Source organism: Toxotes jaculatrix, chromosome 17 (assembly GCF_017976425.1).
Source record: "Toxotes jaculatrix isolate fToxJac2 chromosome 17, fToxJac2.pri, whole genome shotgun sequence".
Taxonomy (NCBI): domain Eukaryota; kingdom Metazoa; phylum Chordata; class Actinopteri; family Toxotidae; genus Toxotes; species Toxotes jaculatrix.
This window is the reverse complement of record NC_054410.1, coordinates 13856832-13874510: the sequence shown is the minus strand read 5'-3', so window position 1 is coordinate 13874510 and position 17679 is coordinate 13856832. Positions and strand designations below refer to the sequence as shown.

Genomic DNA, 17679 nt, shown 5'->3' with positions numbered 1-17679 from the left:
GAGGGTCTTTATTGAGGTAAGTATTGTTCATTATTTCTCTAGTGGGTTACTGTTACCTGTTATAAGCTTAGGTCTGCAACAGCATGTATATCCAAGGAAAATTGTCGTCCCCCCTCCACTGCACTCTCATTTCCAACTTAGAGCTCGTTTCCAGTCCATTACAATCCACCAGAGATTCGCCTTTCCCTCTCTCTGACTCAATGTAATACAACCCATCAAATCTTTATAGTCCTTTCATTCAGCAAAGGGCAATTTGAAACCAATATCTGAGATAACTCAAACATGTAGAGAAATCTCCTCACTTTACACGGGTCAACAGCTCTACCAGAGGAAACCTGACATTTCTGAAAATAATATTGATAATGAAAGCATAATCGCAATAATCTTGGGAAGGACTCTCTACAGGCTGAGAGCCATTATGAGATTTAGAGGCTAGGAGCTGCTCCGGAGATTAGAATTTAGTAGAATATGACAAAGGGCTTGACTGAAGGCCTTTTCAAGCCCTGAAAGAAGAGCCAGGAAGCTAGGAAATATGAATGAAAGGCAAAATGGCATAAGAAATTATGGCTGAAGCGACCTAGCTCTGATTGGCTGTTGCAGCGCGGCCATTTTTGAATGTATTCTAGTGAATAGTAACTGTTATCATACATGTGTGTACATGCACGTGTATGCAATGCTTGTGAAGAGGCTGAAAGCCTTGAATGTGCCCTTTAAAATAGGTTCTAAAATTGACGCAACTTTACGCAAAACTGCAAAATCAAAGACAATTGTAAAACTCGAGTGACTGAACTTGTAGTCTGGTAAACCTCCTGTGATGACAGCTGGAGCCTCTCAATGGGAGTCACCACAGAACCTAACAGATCTCATGAAATAGGTCAAGTGTTTATGATTGTGGGAGGCAGCAAGGAGAGACAAGCTTAAAAAATTGACCTCTCATCCGACTTCACTGTCCACTAAAGAAGTAAGAATTGGTCTATTGAGCAGTTAATACAATTGCCTCTCAATGCTAATCATTTCAAGTGAGTGGTAATCTCTTTACAACATGTGATTTCCACATGGTTGCCGGTGCAAGTGCTATCATTTCAGGCCTGCCAAACGCAAACTATCCTGCCTACAACAAACTCCTGTTACTGTAACTCTGCATGCCTTCGTTAAAAGTTCAGAATCAAACTTCTCTATTGTTCTAATCAGAAGCAGAAGGGAGGGAGCCTGACACTGTTTGACTGATCCTTTATTTTCTCTTTGTGGTGAATCTTACAAGGGTAATATTTCACCAAATTAAGGTGCCTCTGTCATAGATGCACATTTTTCAATCACAGTGTGGGTTTTTCGGTCCAAAACAGTAGTTGGAGTTTTTATTCTCCTAACCCACCTCAGCTCTGTGGGGGGGGGATTTTGTTAACCTACATCTGACCCATGACACTGTGTACATTACTTTTAGCCACGCTATATCGTGCCTCCACCGCACCCCTCAAACTCCCACATTCAGCTTCTAATGAGCCACATGCTGGGGCGCTCCGTGGAGGATATCTGGATCTGGAGTGTGCGCCCGCAACTTGTAAAGCTGACTCTGTGAGACGTGGTGTTCACCAAAAACCCACAAACCCCATCCTCCTGAGGGATCACATCCCAACAACTTCCATATGGTCTTTAAGCAGGAGGGTGCTATGATATATGGTTGACTACAGGCTGCCCTAACAACACTGTGGCCTCAGTGAGCGTATGTGTGACTGAAGGAGACGGCTGCTTGTTGTTAATGTTGCACTGTAGGTTAATAAAGGCTCGTCTTGCTTTTTTTTTTTTTTTTGGCATTTCCGCTGAGAGATCTGCGGTAGCATGTGTACTTGTGTATGTTTTTGAATCATGATGCTGTAAAAAAAAAAAAAGAGAGAGAGAGAGAAACAAACAAGTGCTCTTGAAGATTGCTTTTCAGATTTACATGGCCAAGTTTGTTCTTCTTCTCTCTTCATCACTTCTGTATTATGAACAGCTCATGAACAAAGATGTACAAATAAACAAAAAAGAAATTCCACAGGAAGATGTCTAGGTCCAGACGCTGAGTAGTACCTCCTTTCACCATACTTTCGTCTGTGGTAGCAATTAGAAAAACATGTGGCACAGGAGGCTAAAACAAGACCCAATTGCAACCTACAAACAGACGCACCAGCTGGAGTGGAGAAAGCTGCACTCCTGGTTTGAAGAGACAAACTGAGAGCGAGCTGTCCGGCGTCTGTGTTAATGATGGGGTTTGGGGACGATGGGGTGTGTATTGATTACAGGATCTGTCTAATGGGCCATAACTCTCCACAGGGCTGCCAAGGGAGTGTTATGCCCCTGAACTGTGAACTGTGCAACCCCCACAAATCCACACACACGACATGTAAAGTCGAGGAAGGCTCTGTGGCTGTCTGCGTTGCAGTAATTTCAACCCCAGCTCAGTGACGTCGCTAAAAACACCAGCATCTTAAAAACCTCCTCCTGTTCTTGTAAAACTGAGGACGCTGTTCAGGCTTGGTTCTCATCACTGTTAAGTTTTTTTTTAACCTTTGGGAAAATAAAATTTCTTTCTTTTTCATTTTTACTGTGATTTGAATGCATCAATGATGCAGAATAATTGCAGATGTGTGATTTAACTAGGGACATGTTACTCCTGCTCATCATGAAATTAATTTTCATTAAGTAAACTGAGAAGTAAACTCTCTGCATAGAAGATGTTGTAGCTTAAAGGCTTGCACACAGGATACTGACTCATCATATCTACAATCTGTCTACACTCTGCTGAAAAACTAATGGATTTAACAGTGGTATTTACTGGGAAAGTCCTGGTGACTGGGTGGATCATGGTGCACACTGCATCATGTGCTTGGCTCTGACTCATGACCTCTAGCTGCATATACTATCCCATGATGACAAATCAAAGACTGTACTATGAAAAACCTTTAATAATACAGTTGTTCAAACATTGTTTATGCACACTAAGTCTTTTCAGCCAATGAAAACACATTCTACATGTGGTTTATGTAGATTAGAGCATGTATCATGGTGCAATGGACGTGTAACTACCTTTGAGCCAACGTCTTGACGTTCAGCATAAGTTTTTGTCCGTACGAAGAAAACAAACCTTACTGTAAGATCAGGGCCACTACATTTGAATACTCTGCTGTGTGTCACAAAAAGCAAACCGAGACGGCTTGTATCTATTAGGTGAAGATGGTGAACCTGCATTTTTGGGTACTGTTTTGGGGGTTAGAAAACGTTAACACATGTATGTCCTTGATACTTTACCAGCTGCGTCACACATGTTGAAAGCCAAAGAAGAGCATCAAATGTGACACACCCAGAGGATCAGGTTTAAACCCAAAGTGCAATTGTGATAAAAGAGTCAATTTAAATGTTTTTATATGCTGCTAGGGGCATAAAATAATTTAATCAATTAATTCACATAAAACCCACATTGTGATGCTTTCACATCCATGAAAATCCAATTTCCTCTTTTGGACTTTAAATGAGCTTTAATTAAATACAACCAACCAGTGTTTTGTGTGTACAGAATGAGGTAACCATAAAAACGTTGAACAGCTGAGCCGAGCCTTTAACGTGACATACATGGCTCTCAATGTGTTCACGCTGCAGGCTTTAAACCTGCTCACTCTGCACTGGAGGTGTGATGGAATAAGAGATACATGGTACATTAAAATCTTTTTGTTTAGAAAGGCAGGGATAGTTATCTTGGGATGGCAGAGGTAAGCAAGACAGAGAGAAAGACTTTCTGCTTGAGGAGTTATTTTAGGGTTGGGATGGGGCCCTGAACGGCACAGCAGGCCAAAGAAAGCTGGAAGGCAATCAAAAAGAAACTCCTCTCTACCGCGTTTCACTCTGTCAATCACCAACTGCGTAAGAGACTGAAAACAACTTTATTCCTCCACGTGAATGATGCACCTTTCATCTGCACTCTGCAAGACAACAGCAGCGGGTTTAAATCAAGGGCCACGTGAGTGCTTTTCTTTGGTGGGTGTGTGTGCGTGCGGGGGGGGGTGCTCTCACTTTTGACTATGCTTGCAGCATGTTGCCATATGTAGCACATGCTTTCGCCAAAACATTGTGATGTATAGTGTGGTGAAATGGATTCCACGACAGAATCTCTAAGCCTGCACTTCAGGGAGCAGTATGAGCTCGGGTGAAATGTAAAGTCAGTTCCTGTCTGTGCAGCAGGGAGTCTCTCCCCATTCTTCCCCTGTTCTGGAGTATCCTATATCGTCCCAAGCATTCACATTCACACTCTGTGTGTGGTAGACTATGCCATTAATCCAATTACTTAAACAGCCATGTCTACTGGAGAAGCCAGGGCAACATGACGTAGCTTTGATGCATAGTGACCCTCTTAGAGGTACGCCAACACCTAGAGCTCATTTTGTAGCCTTGCTAGTGGGAAACTTTGTCCACCACTTCGGTCAAGAGTGAAATATCTCAACAACTATTGAATCAATTGCAGTGAAATGTCCTATGGATATTTGTCGTACCCAGGAAAGGAATGCTAAAGACGTTTCCGCTAGTACCATCATGAGGTTGACATTTTTGGTTTTCAGTGGCATAACTATTAGAGGCATTTCCATTAAATTTGATAAACCTTCATGTCCCCCTCAGGCTGAATTGTAATTACTTTGGTGATCTCTTAACCTTTCCTCTATTGCCACCGTCTGGTCAAAATTTCAATTTGCCAAATGCTTTGGTTTATGAGCAAATAGATAACTAATGACAACCCCCTCAGCCTCAGATATACTTTGTGTGAACTTGGGAAACATTATATCTACTAATCAGCATGTTAACATAGTCATTGTGAGCACATTAGCATGCTGATAATTAGCATTTACCTTATGGCACCACTGTGTCTACAGTACATACAGCCTCACAGAACTGCTAGCATGGCTATAGAGCATTAACAGTGTATTAACACTACTCCCTGGTTGGACTGAGAGCCATATTCAAGAGTGCTCAGATAAGAGTGAAGCCTCTGACAGCAGAAACAAGAGAGAAGAGATAGCCTTTAAATCTATTCTCCATCAACACAGGCATTTAAAAGTTCTTACTATAATGTTTTTTCCAAGAAATGTTGTAAACCAAAACTGTAATTCTGCTTTGATACAAGACATCTAATTGAGGGTTACTGTATTTTTCCTAAAATATGCCAGCTATTCAAACTTTCATCCTAATTCCACAGCTAAGTAACTTACTATTTTGTAAACAGATTTCTGTGGCTGTTCTCAATACAAACTACAGTAATGGTACAAATTTTACTGAACCAACATGCTGTTTTCTCTTTCTGGCAATTACTGTTTAGGCAGATGTGCAACATTCCCAGGGCTCACTATTACTGGCATATTTTATGATTGATGTGTTGTTGATGTGTTGGTGAAGCACTGTTTTAACCTGGTGTGACACTCCATGAAAACTATTAGAAAGCTTTATCTGGAAATCTTACAGTGACCTTTAATCGGTTTTGACAGTGTTGACAGTTACAGTAAAGCAGCTGACAGAAAGCCTTGTCATATAACAGGACTGCTGCTGGGCTGTGACTGGGTGAGGCTACAGTATGGCCTCCCTCTGCTCTTCATCTAAGAAACAATACTTTTGATGAACAGATGTGAATCTCAACACAGCAGGGAATAAGTAAGGGCTGACACAGAAACAAGATGCTCCATTCATCTCGACGGGAGCTTCGATCCTGCCTGCAAGTAAACAGATGGAAATAGAGCCAAGCTCACACCTGGCCTCACTTTACCAGCCAAGCACAACACACGCACCTTTGGTTCTCGGCCACCATTAATAAAATCAGCATTGGTTGGGTAAAACTTCAGTCATAAAACCGACAAAGTTTTACCCGTAATTACAGCGGTTAACTTGACTAGAAGAGAAATAAACATGACGCAGCAGTGGAAATGCAATGCTCTTAATGGATCAAAGCTTTCTATCAGACAACACTGGCTATTTTCTGCACACAGATTTTGCCTTAATATACAAACAGATCTGCTAACCATCCATCCTGAGATCAAAAACAGGGACAGTCAGCACCAAACCCTCCAGGACTTGGGCAGGACCAAATCATCAGAGAGCCTCCAACTAGCAGACCCAAGCAGACCCAGACGCAGACCTTTTTATAAACACATTTCTAAAGACATGTAGGCGCACTCCCTGGACAACTAGTGATCCAATTCCTGTCATATATTTGTTCTGAGCTCAACCCAATTGAACAAGGAGGCATTGTTAGGAAGCCATAACTCTAGACACCCAATCCAGCCTCGCGGCTGAAGCCTGCAGCTGACACTTTTAATATTAGACATTACTTCAGTCCCTTCAGCGAGAATTTCCTAGACACAGCTCAGCCCCGATATGTTTTTACTTATACTCCCAGCCAACAGGTTTGTTCCTTTTCTTTCCCCCACTGTGAACATGTTTTCTCATGCTGCCATCTTCTAATAAAGCAGCCAGGGTTTCAGGCAGGGACGGAATAAAGATAGCCTGAGCCTGTTTTCCTCCACGGAGGTCTTCTACGTGGGGGCTTCCAGTCCCAGCTCAAGTCTGGGGCCTTTGTATTGGCACCTTGCCTGCCGTGGGGCTTCACTCAGCTGATGATAGCATAGCCTCCAGTCAGACCTGGGTGAGGGCCAAGCTGTAAGAGGGTCCAGATGGTTGGACAGACCCCTGGCCTCCTCAGATTCACTGCCTTGTTTAACATAGTAGTGTTAGACTGGACTTGTTACTTTCTGGCAGATTATAAGTATTTACTCTTTTAATTTGGGTAACTGCAGCTCCATGTTAGATGTAATTCACACCCTAGTAACTGTGCTTTTAGCTGGGCCTTGAGAAAAAAAAATGGAAGGAGGCTTTTCACTGGGCGGGAGGGAAGGAGATCTAATTAGGAGGCTGCCGGGGCCAGTTAGCTTGTTGTGTAATCGACTGGTTGAAATGTATGTGAACTGTGTGTGCATATGTGTGTGTGTGTGTGTGTGTGAGGAGGATAATTAGCAGAGAAAAAAACAGAGAAAACAGTAAACAAATCAAAAGAAGTACAGCTTCCTAGATTCCTAGCTTCTGAGCTTGATAGATAGATAGATAGACAGAGCTTGAGTCACTAGTTGGTGAAGAAATGTGGCCTGCCGTGTGGGTTTTACTTGTAAAATTTAAAGATAACTTTTTCTAAAAAAAAAAAAAAACTCAATTTCCAACCTGTTATTTCAGTCTGCTGCAAACAATGGTGGTCATAAACGTGAAATTGACACATGACATGCAATGAGTAAAACTGGTGCAACCATTTCTATTTTAAGCTCGGCCTCCTTATCAAGAACTGGTCTGAAAACAGTAAGACTTTGCTGTGACAGTGGCCAATTATTCATTCACAGCCAGTGTCTTCTATTCCACTTTTAATTATCTGGCTGTAAGGATATCCAATACTGGTCTGGTCAAATAAAAGAAGAAGCAGTTCCACCCATAATTAAGGGCTTGTGTCAAAAAGAGGGCCAAGTTCTAAGTGCTTGTAATTTCCACGTGAGGATCTTACATGAAAAGAAAAGGCAAACACCACATGATGAACATGACCATGGGTGCAATAACATCCTAGGAAAATTTTATAGAGCTATTCCACTTGACAGGATAGTTATTAGTACCCATTTACTGTGTTATTTTTCACTCTGTGTGCATAAGATTGTAAAGCCTCTCTGTCAGCAAAGTTTTCTTGCTCAAAAAGCTCTAATATACTGTACATAATACTTGTCAGTGTGCATGCGTGTCATTTAAAAACATCACAAACATGTATGACCTTGGTTGCTAAGCAAGAAAGGGTATTCATGCAAGTTATATTTATTTAAAATTTACATAAGATAATTAAGTTTTTTCCTTACGTTTTATGCAGCGATTGGTTCCTGGAGCCAAAGCCCAGCCAGAGCAACACTGCTGACCTCCACAGACATTTGGCCTGAAAAAAGGAGAAGACATATAGAAAAACCACTGTAAAATAAGACACTGACAGCCCTGTTTCAAGCACACATTAATATATAGAGCCTCTCAGTTATCCATAGCGCAATAACAGTGAGTGTGGAAGGCCTCAGACCTTTGCATGACAAGCAGATCTGACTGCAAAGACTGTTACAGTTTCGGATCATCCTGACATGGCTGGCCTATTGATAGGAACACCTATGAGATTACACTATAATTGCATTTTATTTGATAAAAATTTCAGGGCAAGTCATGAAACTCTATCTGAGTGTGGACCCACAAGTCCCTCATTCTGTTATGCGAGAGTCCAAAGTGAAAACAAATACAGAGTTATCTGAGCCTTGAAGGGATTAGACACACGGGACATGAAAAGCACCCTGCATCTTCTATAAATCACTGAGCAAATGAGAGATGACAAGTTTTAAACAGTTATAACTGGATTCTTTGCACTCTTTAATCCTCACTTGCAGCGCAGGCCAATTTTTGCAGCAAGATAGATGAAAAGGCACCAGACCGCAAGAACAATTTCAGGGCAACAGTCAGTGCACTGGCAAGGATCTGTGCCCCGTCATCTTTTCACAAAATATTACAGTAAGTGGATGTCTGACTCATGGTGATTTGAGAAGATAACGGGGATTGACTCACTGACCTCAGTTGGATTGCACTCATTAGATACCACGAGCGTTACTGAGGCATCACAGGGATAACATGCAGTTGTTTGGGGCCTCTGGTGGACTTAGCTTTGTCATAAATCAAACACATCAGGCCAGGCCCGTGCCAGAGACATCAGTCATCACATTCAAATTCCATCACAGGATATATGTCTGTAATGGAGAACTTCATGCAACATAATTAGGATTATCCCCCGGGTTAAAACATAGATAACACCCCATTCACACCTTGTTATATATTTTTATTTAAATCCCAACATGAGGAGGTGGAGTATTATTTCACCACTGAGTTATCTGGATCTGTCAAACATTTGACAGGTGCATTGAAAACAGAAGGGGGAGTCACACTGAGTCAACTTGAATGTAAAGGACGGTTAAGTGAAACCCAGCGCTGCCAGTGCCGCGGGGTACAGTAAATGAGTAAGCTGAGTGGGAATTCCAGGAGGAAATGTGTCATGAAAGCACTTTCTCTAACAAGCAGCAGATGATTCATCTGAAGCTAATGAATCAAAGTGTTAAAATCACAGTGCAGGCTACTATAAGGTAATGGTCCCGCAGATTTATGTAATGCTACCCTTATGCTTCTTTAAAACTCAAAGAACTCGATTCATTTAACTCTGAAATATGTTTTGTTGGCAATGTCGAGCAAGGCATTGGCACCGTGCTGCAATAAAGCATGTTGGATCTAATACTACAGGCAGCTATTTTCTTCATGCACTACTTTAAACAGACAGCACTTCAATTCGACCATGCATCAGTGCAGCTGTCTGAGTGACGGATATGTCCAGAAATGTTGTTTTTAATGTGTGGTAAATCAAGGCCCGTGGGTGGCACATGGTATAACACATGTATTCCATGGACAGAGTCAGTAAAATGCAGATTTAAATACTGGACAAGATCCCTGTCCATCACCTCTCATGGGTGTTAAGTGGTGAGTGTTGCTTTTCAGGATCCTGCACCATAAAGACATCTTTAAGAACAAAAGTATCAATAGCAAGCAGGTGGGTGAGGGAGCACACTCAGGGCATGAACTGAAATGTATAGACCATTAGTCACTTTCCTCTTTGTTTCTATCATGTGTTAGGCTTAACTCAGGTCAGCACACATTACATGTGTGCCTACAGATGGCAAACCAATTGGCTGAATCCTCCTATTGCTTGTAAAGCATCCCCTTAAATTGGCCATATAAATAATGCAGTTTCCTAAAGGGAAAGAGGCCTTGTTATAACACGCAAAAAGGGATATTTCATTTATATTTCACTGTCTGCAACCCAAGGTGAGCCATTCAAATCCCCCTCTGATTATTATGTAAACACTCTCCCCTCCAGTGTGTATCATACTTTCTCCCTATGGAACAAACAGGACTGGATAGACAAGGGTTCATTTAACAAAAAGAAAAGAGCTCTAATAAGGAGTCAACCGACCATCCTGTTTAACAGAGACACAAAAAAATTTGGGGATTTGCAGCATTGAGAGAGGGCCATCGGAGAAACAGGTGTTTCTGATCACTAAGCAAATTTGCAAAGGTTTGCGAGCCAATGCTCCAGTTGAGCCACTACAATACATGGCCACAGGCAACAGCACGAAACTGGGGCACACACACACACATACACAAACACACAAAAGTGGTCTGCAGCCTCTCTCCTACCACAATTTAAATATACTGTAATGTGTAGTAATGGGAGGAAATGGTGATAATGCAATGTTGCATGAGTCTCAAAACAGTTCAAATACAGTTCACCCATTCACATTTGCTGTTCATTACTAGCATCCAGTATCAGCCCAGTAATCAGCAAAGCATTTAACCTCAGCTATTATTCCATGTCCTGCCATGACCTGGATGACAAAATACATACATTGCAGCTATTCATATGTAGCTGGAGTAGCTACAGCTCCTTTGCATGTTCTGGATGACAGTTTCATGCACTGTATCCAACCAGCTCTGTACTGTTATGGAGCAACACTTTGTAAGCCATTTTCTGAGAGTTGTTAAGTTACATCATCACTTGGTCTGCCTTACAGGAAGAACGATTCTGCTTAAGTGGGCCACCACTACTTTACAGTAAACCACATGGACTGATGTACAGTAAAATAGGTCACACAAATTCCTTCTAAAGTACTGCTCATACAGTGAACTTGAATGGCTTAAACAGCTTGGTGAAGCAAAGCAAAAAGGGGGTTTATATAAGACTGAGGAATACTTGGCTGTCACTCTTACCCAGAAAGTCTCCTTGTGCTGGCAGAGCTGGGCTTGCTGCTCTGCCTGCGGTTCACTCTGGTTCTGTGCTGCGGGCTGGCTGCTTGTCTGGCGGTGCGTTGCGCACCATCCCTCTGCGCAGAGGTATGGTCTTCCCGGGAGACGCCTGCAGCATGAGCCGGTCCTGCTCTGGATATGTGCCTGCCATCCACCTGGGATGAAGCGCCTCTGGGCATGCGGACCAGAGTCCTAGATTGGCTCGTCCCGGGAGAGGTTTCACCGGTTGTTTTGGAGGATGCACCGTCCTCTGGTCCCTTTGGCAAGTGACCTTGACTCCTCACCCGGGACTGCTGCTGGTCCCAGACCGTCCGGTCTGCCTCTGCAAACTCTTTCCTTCCACCTGTTGTGTTCTTGTGAGCGATGCCAACTCGCATGAGTGCAACAGTCAAAACCATTAAAACAGCAAATCCCCCACGGTCCATTTTGGGCATGCAAAGTTTTTAAAACTACCGCGTAAAAGGGTCAGATCGAGTTACAGTTTATGGAGAGCCACTAAAATATGAGCGAATTTAAAAAATCCGCGATTAGGCAACAAGAGTTCAGCAAGAAGACACCCTCTCCCAAGAATGAAAAAAGCCTGGATACCTCTTCATAATGTCCAGGTAAGACTTAACGCGGGATGTCTTAAGGTTATCAAATCAGCACCTAACCACAGTCCAAAAAACCCGAGAAACTCTATATGAGCTTTTCTCCTTCCAGCGCTGAAAAAAAAAACAGACAAAAGTTATTTTAAGCAAACATTATTCCATCTGTTTTACAAGAAAAGAAGCGCAAACAGAGCAGCTCCTCGGCTGCTCCAGGGCTGCTGAGGCTGTACTCCTTACTCCAAGTGAGAGCGTTTGAATCGTGCTCCCATGAATATCACCACCTCCTTGGATCTGAAGTCACCGGGAATTTTTGTAGGGATTGCATGCGCTTTGCAAGAAGAAACTCCCCCTTGTCGGCTGAATTGTTGCTTCCACTCACTGCACCGCTCGGTCCATGTGCCCACACGCACTTTCTCTGCCAAGTTACATCATGTTAGTGTGTTTCTTCCTCTGATTCCTTTTAACAGGACTGTTGAAGTTATCATGCCTGCAGCTGCATCAGTCATTCACGTTTAAGTCAAAGGGAAACTGACAGGCTACTACAGCATCAATAAATAGATAGATAAAACATAAAGAAATAAACATTTCCAGGTTTTCTAAAAGACAATGCTGTCTCTGTGTTTGATGATTTGAATTGACTGAGTATCGGATATATCATCTTATCACAGTGCCACAGGACAGTGTGAATTTAATTCACAAAACTGCAGTTCAGCCAGATTAGGACATATAAAACGTGCATCCTGGCAGTTTGTAGGCTTACAGACTCGCTTTGATCTAGTAGTAAAAGGTATGAGAAGCTCACACTTCAAACTCAAACTGAAACCTTGGAAAACTGGTCAGGTTATGTAACAAATCCCATTCATCTCCCCCTCTCATCCATGCTGCATCATCACTTTCCCCTCTCACTGTCTGGAAACAACACATTACTCTTTTCCCATAATATCTTAAACAACCCAGAGAGAGGGGGCTCCCTCCTCTCATTCAACCCACAAAGATGCACGCCTGTCTCTCTCTCTCTCGCTCATGAGCGGTCACCCAGCATCATTACCACTCACAGGACTGCCATCCAAAACACACAGCAGCTGACAGGCAGACTAGTAGTCTGGCCATTCTGCTTCTCACTATAGCTGAGATATACAAACCTCTAAAAAGAGAAGTTTCACCAGGAAAAGTTACTGCATGAATACTTTAAGAGACAGATTGTCCCTCCACCAGACTCTTGCCTTCCTCTTTTCTGTTGGCTCCGAGCAAACATAAGTGGAGGCTTGGACTGAGCACCACAGCTGATTACAGCTCATCTTCCAACCCATGAGAAATCTAATTAGAGAAGGAGGCTGCATTTGTCTTATGACTGTCCAGCAGTCTCACCCCACCCCCAGGCATGTTGCCTGCCTGGTGTCGATGGCGCCTCTTGAAACGGTTCACGGCCGGTTGACCCCCAGCGTCCTTGAGGGTGACCAGGGCGTGCACAGACAAGTCCATGAGGTGCTATCAGCTCAGTGACCTGTGTGAGTAAGCAGCTGGCTGCAGCTCAAGTGTTGGCTGTACTACGGCCTCAATCAGTGTCTTAATCTGTGTCTGTATCATATCATAAACTCAGTGTTGCATGTTTGTACAGCAGTGTTTTGTTTTGGGTTTTTTTGTTGTTGGCAGATGGACCTTTACAGGCCTGTCAGATGAACTGTTATGTAATACTAGAGAACAGATCAAAGTGAATATTCTTACAATAAGATTTTCCCCAAATTTTGTCAGTGTGGTCAAATTTGTATTTGTTCAACTTGGAGTGCCAAAAGCTGGACAACGTGTAGCCATGGCTTCGACTGCCTACACTTTTGTAGTTGTCAGTTTATTAGAGTACACCTTGCTAAAACTAGTGTGGTCTAGGTTATAAGGTTCAGTTTTTGTTGAAAATATAGAGAGGTGTCGATTCGTGGTCATTTTGGAGGATGTAGTTTGTTATGTCGTTGAACTGTTTTGCTTTATACTGACAAATGTTTTCTATAATTTGTCATTTGTATCAGTACATTTTAACCCATCACCTTTAGCTAATTATTTTCTGTCTATTTTTAACATTTATCCATTCCTTTTAGCTCACTGTTTCCACATTTAGCTATTACCATTTAGACCTCCATGCACCCTTGCCAACTAGATTTCACGAATGAGTGGATATATTTTTCAAATCAAATTGTAGTTTCTATTTTTTCTTAATTAGCTGACCCGCTCAGCAATCTTCCACAATAACCGCAACTGCAGACACACCCTCTGGGGCACAAGTAGCCCTGGTCGAGAATCACTGAAGATCTGTGGAGCAGCTATCCATGTTATGAAAGTGGGCCTTAATGTGTCCCAATTTGATACAATTTACAGCATCTGGAGGAACTCTAGAATAAATACCAGGAGGATGTCTCTGGCTATGACCGACGCTTCAACACAAAGGGTCCTTTGAAAACTCTGGCATGACAACCAAGCCACTCCTATCATCTTTCAAATGCAGAGCAGAAATATAACTGCATTACACTGCACAGTTTCTTACAAAGCACAGGGTCACTGTAGCAATAACAACTCCCAAGTTTTGTAATTACACTGACGCAAACAGCTTGTGCGTTTGTGTTTGATGGAGAAAGCTCAAGGTGAATTTGTTTCGTCGTCAGACTACTGAGTGCTTTCAATTGCTCCACTTCCTAGATGGTTTTCATTTTATAACTGTGAGGCAAATGTTTTGAAGCTACTGGACACACATTTTATGCCCTCTAATTAATTCTATCGTGGGATCAAACTCTACATGTTTACCTGTCAGCGCGAATGTCCCAAGAGAGACATTTTTGCATCCATTCACAGTGGAGAGTGACAGCCTCGTCACCGCTGAGTGAGGGAAGGGTCAGGGTTCAAGTGTACCCATTAGAAAGCCAAACAGTATCGTTGCACTCAGAATGTAGGGCTCTCATTATAAGCAAGTATCAACAGCGTATTCTTTGCCTTGCCTCCAGAATTTTAAGTGATCCATGTGAATCGGTCTCTGTGATGACTTTCAATGGAAAGCACCAACAAGGAACGTCAATCTCTTCGTTAGCTACCTTTTGCCGTTTGTATCAAAGCCCTCAGCTCTCCTTCCTCTTTGCCCAGCAGCAAACATAATACTGACATTGTTCAGACTGGGCAGCGGAGAGGACCTGAGGGAAAACGTGGAAAAAGGAGGTTCATTTGGCAGAAAACCACTTCGTAAAAGCTGAAATTATGTGCTTTATTAATGTAGTGTTTTTTCATTAAACATGACAGCTTTTCCTTGGAAGGAATATCACAGAAGACCTCCATCGAGCTTCGTAGCAGATTAAGCAGTGTACATAAAACAGGCATTCACGCAACAAGAGGAAACAGTTGAAGATAGAGCAGGATAAATGTAATGTGCTTAGGCCAAGGACTACAGGGTCTTTCCCAGCTTGTATGAATGAAGTGCTGTCAGCTGGGTAATAGAAGTAGGTCACATGGGCGTTATTTAAGACAGGCACTTCCACTTCGCTTTTCATGATATTCATACTTGGTTTTTTTTTCTATGGCTGTTGTGAGGGCTGGCTTAAAACAAAAAACTGACAATTGTGTGCGTATGTTCTTCAAAGCCATACTATGCATGCAAGCCTTGCACGGCATTGTTATACATTACCGGAGACAAAGGGAAAATCTATCAACTCTGCTCTTTCAAATAGTGGAGCGATCCAGAAACATGATAAAGTTAGACAGACTTGAGCGCCACTGGCCATGTTTCTGATGCATGTCATAGCACTGGCAATACATCCGCCCTGCATTACTTCATGGGTGAATGATCAGCTCATTCATTTATGGGTGTGAGTTGTTGAGTTAACAAAGGCTTTAAGCAGCCTGGGATGTCGGCGCAAAGAAAGAGATCACCAAGAAAACTGTAACAAAGATTAGATTAAGTACTTCCCTTCTACAAATTACCCTTTTGCCCCCTCTGAAAAGCCTCACCAGAGAACAAGCAGTTTTGGCTCTGGTAGAGGAATCATGATACATCATATGTTACAGTGCAGGCTGTGATATAGATGGACTCCTTGCTGTAGAATAACCAACCAGATGCCAACCACATCAAATGAAGTCAAGCCTGGTGTTCAGAGGTCACCCTGGAGAAACAAGAAGGACTAAATTCATCTTACTATATGTTAGATTTTGTTGATTTACTTTACGAGTCATTGTTATCATCAGCATGGTTCTGTGAGGTTTAAGACCTGAAGAGGTTTAATGGATAGTTTTCTGCTTGACCTGATGGGGGCTAAATGTTTTATGGGCAAATCTCAGAAGCTTCCCTGTCTTGCTCTTGATGTTCAGCGTTAGCCAGCAGGGGATCGCAGAACAGACCTGTGTTTTCTGCTGGTATAATAAACTGTAGTGGATGAGGGCAAGGCAGTCATTCTAGTTATCCACTGATACATGAACCACTACGGAGCTGGTGCCCCGAAGAGCTCTGCTCCTTGAATATTTGAATAGACTCTAGTTCCTGAGATAGGAATTTGAAAAAAAAAAAAACAAAAGAAAAAAACAAAACAGAAAGGCAGATGTTACCCTCATGCTTCCATCTAGGGGCTAAATATGTGAAAAGTAAAACAGTTCTGTCATTGGTTTAGTTTTATCAGAGTCCAGTCAGCTGACAAAACCATCTCTGCTATTTGGAATGTAATCCAGGAAGCTGCATTACATTATAACCAAGATGTCGGATCACGACTGTCCATTTCTATCTCTCATTTAATCGAAAGTGGAAGATTCCTGTGGATTTAACATAATTTACACTTCTAGTTCAACACAAACTAATTGTTTTATCAGTGACAACCTTGGTGAACCTCTGCTCAATTCTGTAAATATTCTCTAAATCCTCCACTTTAGCCTTGAATTTTGTGGTGTAGTCCTTCTGTCTCTTAAAGTTTGATTTAAACGCGTCTCTGATGAACAATACACAGAATGATGTCATGCTACTGCATGATAAATGCCACTGGAGCACATTCAAAGGGTGGATCATGCTGGCAGCCAATTAGGTCAAATAAGAACTTGCCATAACTTTCCAGAAAACATACATTTTCCAAAAGATGTGGGGGCCTTCCAGTCATTAGCCAGACATAGCTGAAAACATTCAGATTCACAGGAAATCAATCACAGCATAAATCAATACTGGCAGAAAAGTCTAAATAAGAGTGGGATGGTGGGATTGTGCCCTCTTCGACATGCATTCTTGTACATTCTGGGTATTTAGTCGTCATGTTTTCTTTGGCTCTTAGCAGAATTCACTAAAGAAAAAAGAGAGGGAGGACTTAATGTGTGTGATAGATCATTCTGGCTTTTCACCCACAGCTTTCTTCCTCCTTTTCCCCATTTTTCTCTCCCCTCCCTTTCAGTTTTCCTGGCCCCTCAACCTTGATTCAGCGTGACTCTCTAGCCGCTGGCCCAGGCCCCGCGGACTCTCCTCCTTCTGGTCCTCCTGGCTGTGACCTGGCCACAAGGACTGCTGGACTGACTCAGCTGCTATTTATCGTGAAGGGGTGATAGATGGCCCTACGCCTCACAGCTTCGTGTCCCCGTTCACGTTGTTTCACGGTGTCTCCACCAGCCGACCATGGAAAATCAAGGTCAAGCATTTTCCACATTAGCAGCTTTACCAGGAGGATATACATGGATATCTGCTGCAATTACCCTACATCCCCCTCCACCCACCACAGAAGGAAAAAAAAACTACACTTATCTCTCAAAAGCACAAACTGATGGCTCTATTCAACACACTTTCATAACAGACAACATGAATGATGCTGAGGCAAAATTAGATGGGATATTTTAGAAATTGGGGCAAAGGTGAGACATGAACCTATGAGTTTATGCCAACTCTCTGGCACCAAACTGCCAATGACTTTCCAGTAGTTAACCATCTAAACCCGGAGTGTGCAGTTTTTCAGACACGCAACTGGTGCAGTACAGAGCAAAGACTGAAGCCCGTCTGGTGTCACACTGCAAAATAAATTCACTGATTTTCAAGTTAAGAGGCGACGTAACTTTTTATATCTCACTTTAATGAGCGTTGCTCAGATCTTATAAAAGTGGGTTTATTTTTGAAGCAGGACCTGTAAAAATGCTGTTCACACTTGTGCAGGAAGAGTTATATTCTACTCACTTAACTCCTTTA

At 42.5% G+C, this 17679-nt stretch overlaps 1 protein-coding gene across 1 annotated transcript in view; it reads right to left on the bottom strand.

Annotated features, from left to right (window-relative positions):
• The window catches only part of LOC121197346 (latent-transforming growth factor beta-binding protein 2-like), a 79659-nt gene extending 67921 nt beyond the window's left edge, over window positions 1-11738 (bottom strand). Inside the window, exons 1-2 of the mRNA XM_041060912.1 lie at window positions 10879-11738; window positions 7896-7969 (exon numbers count right to left, since the gene is read on the bottom strand). Coding sequence (XP_040916846.1) covers window positions 7896-7969; window positions 10879-11348 — 544 coding nt within the window. The 5' untranslated portion in view covers window positions 11349-11738. The remainder of the gene's footprint in view (window positions 1-7895; window positions 7970-10878) is intronic.
• Window positions 11739-17679: the final 5941 nt, after the last annotated feature.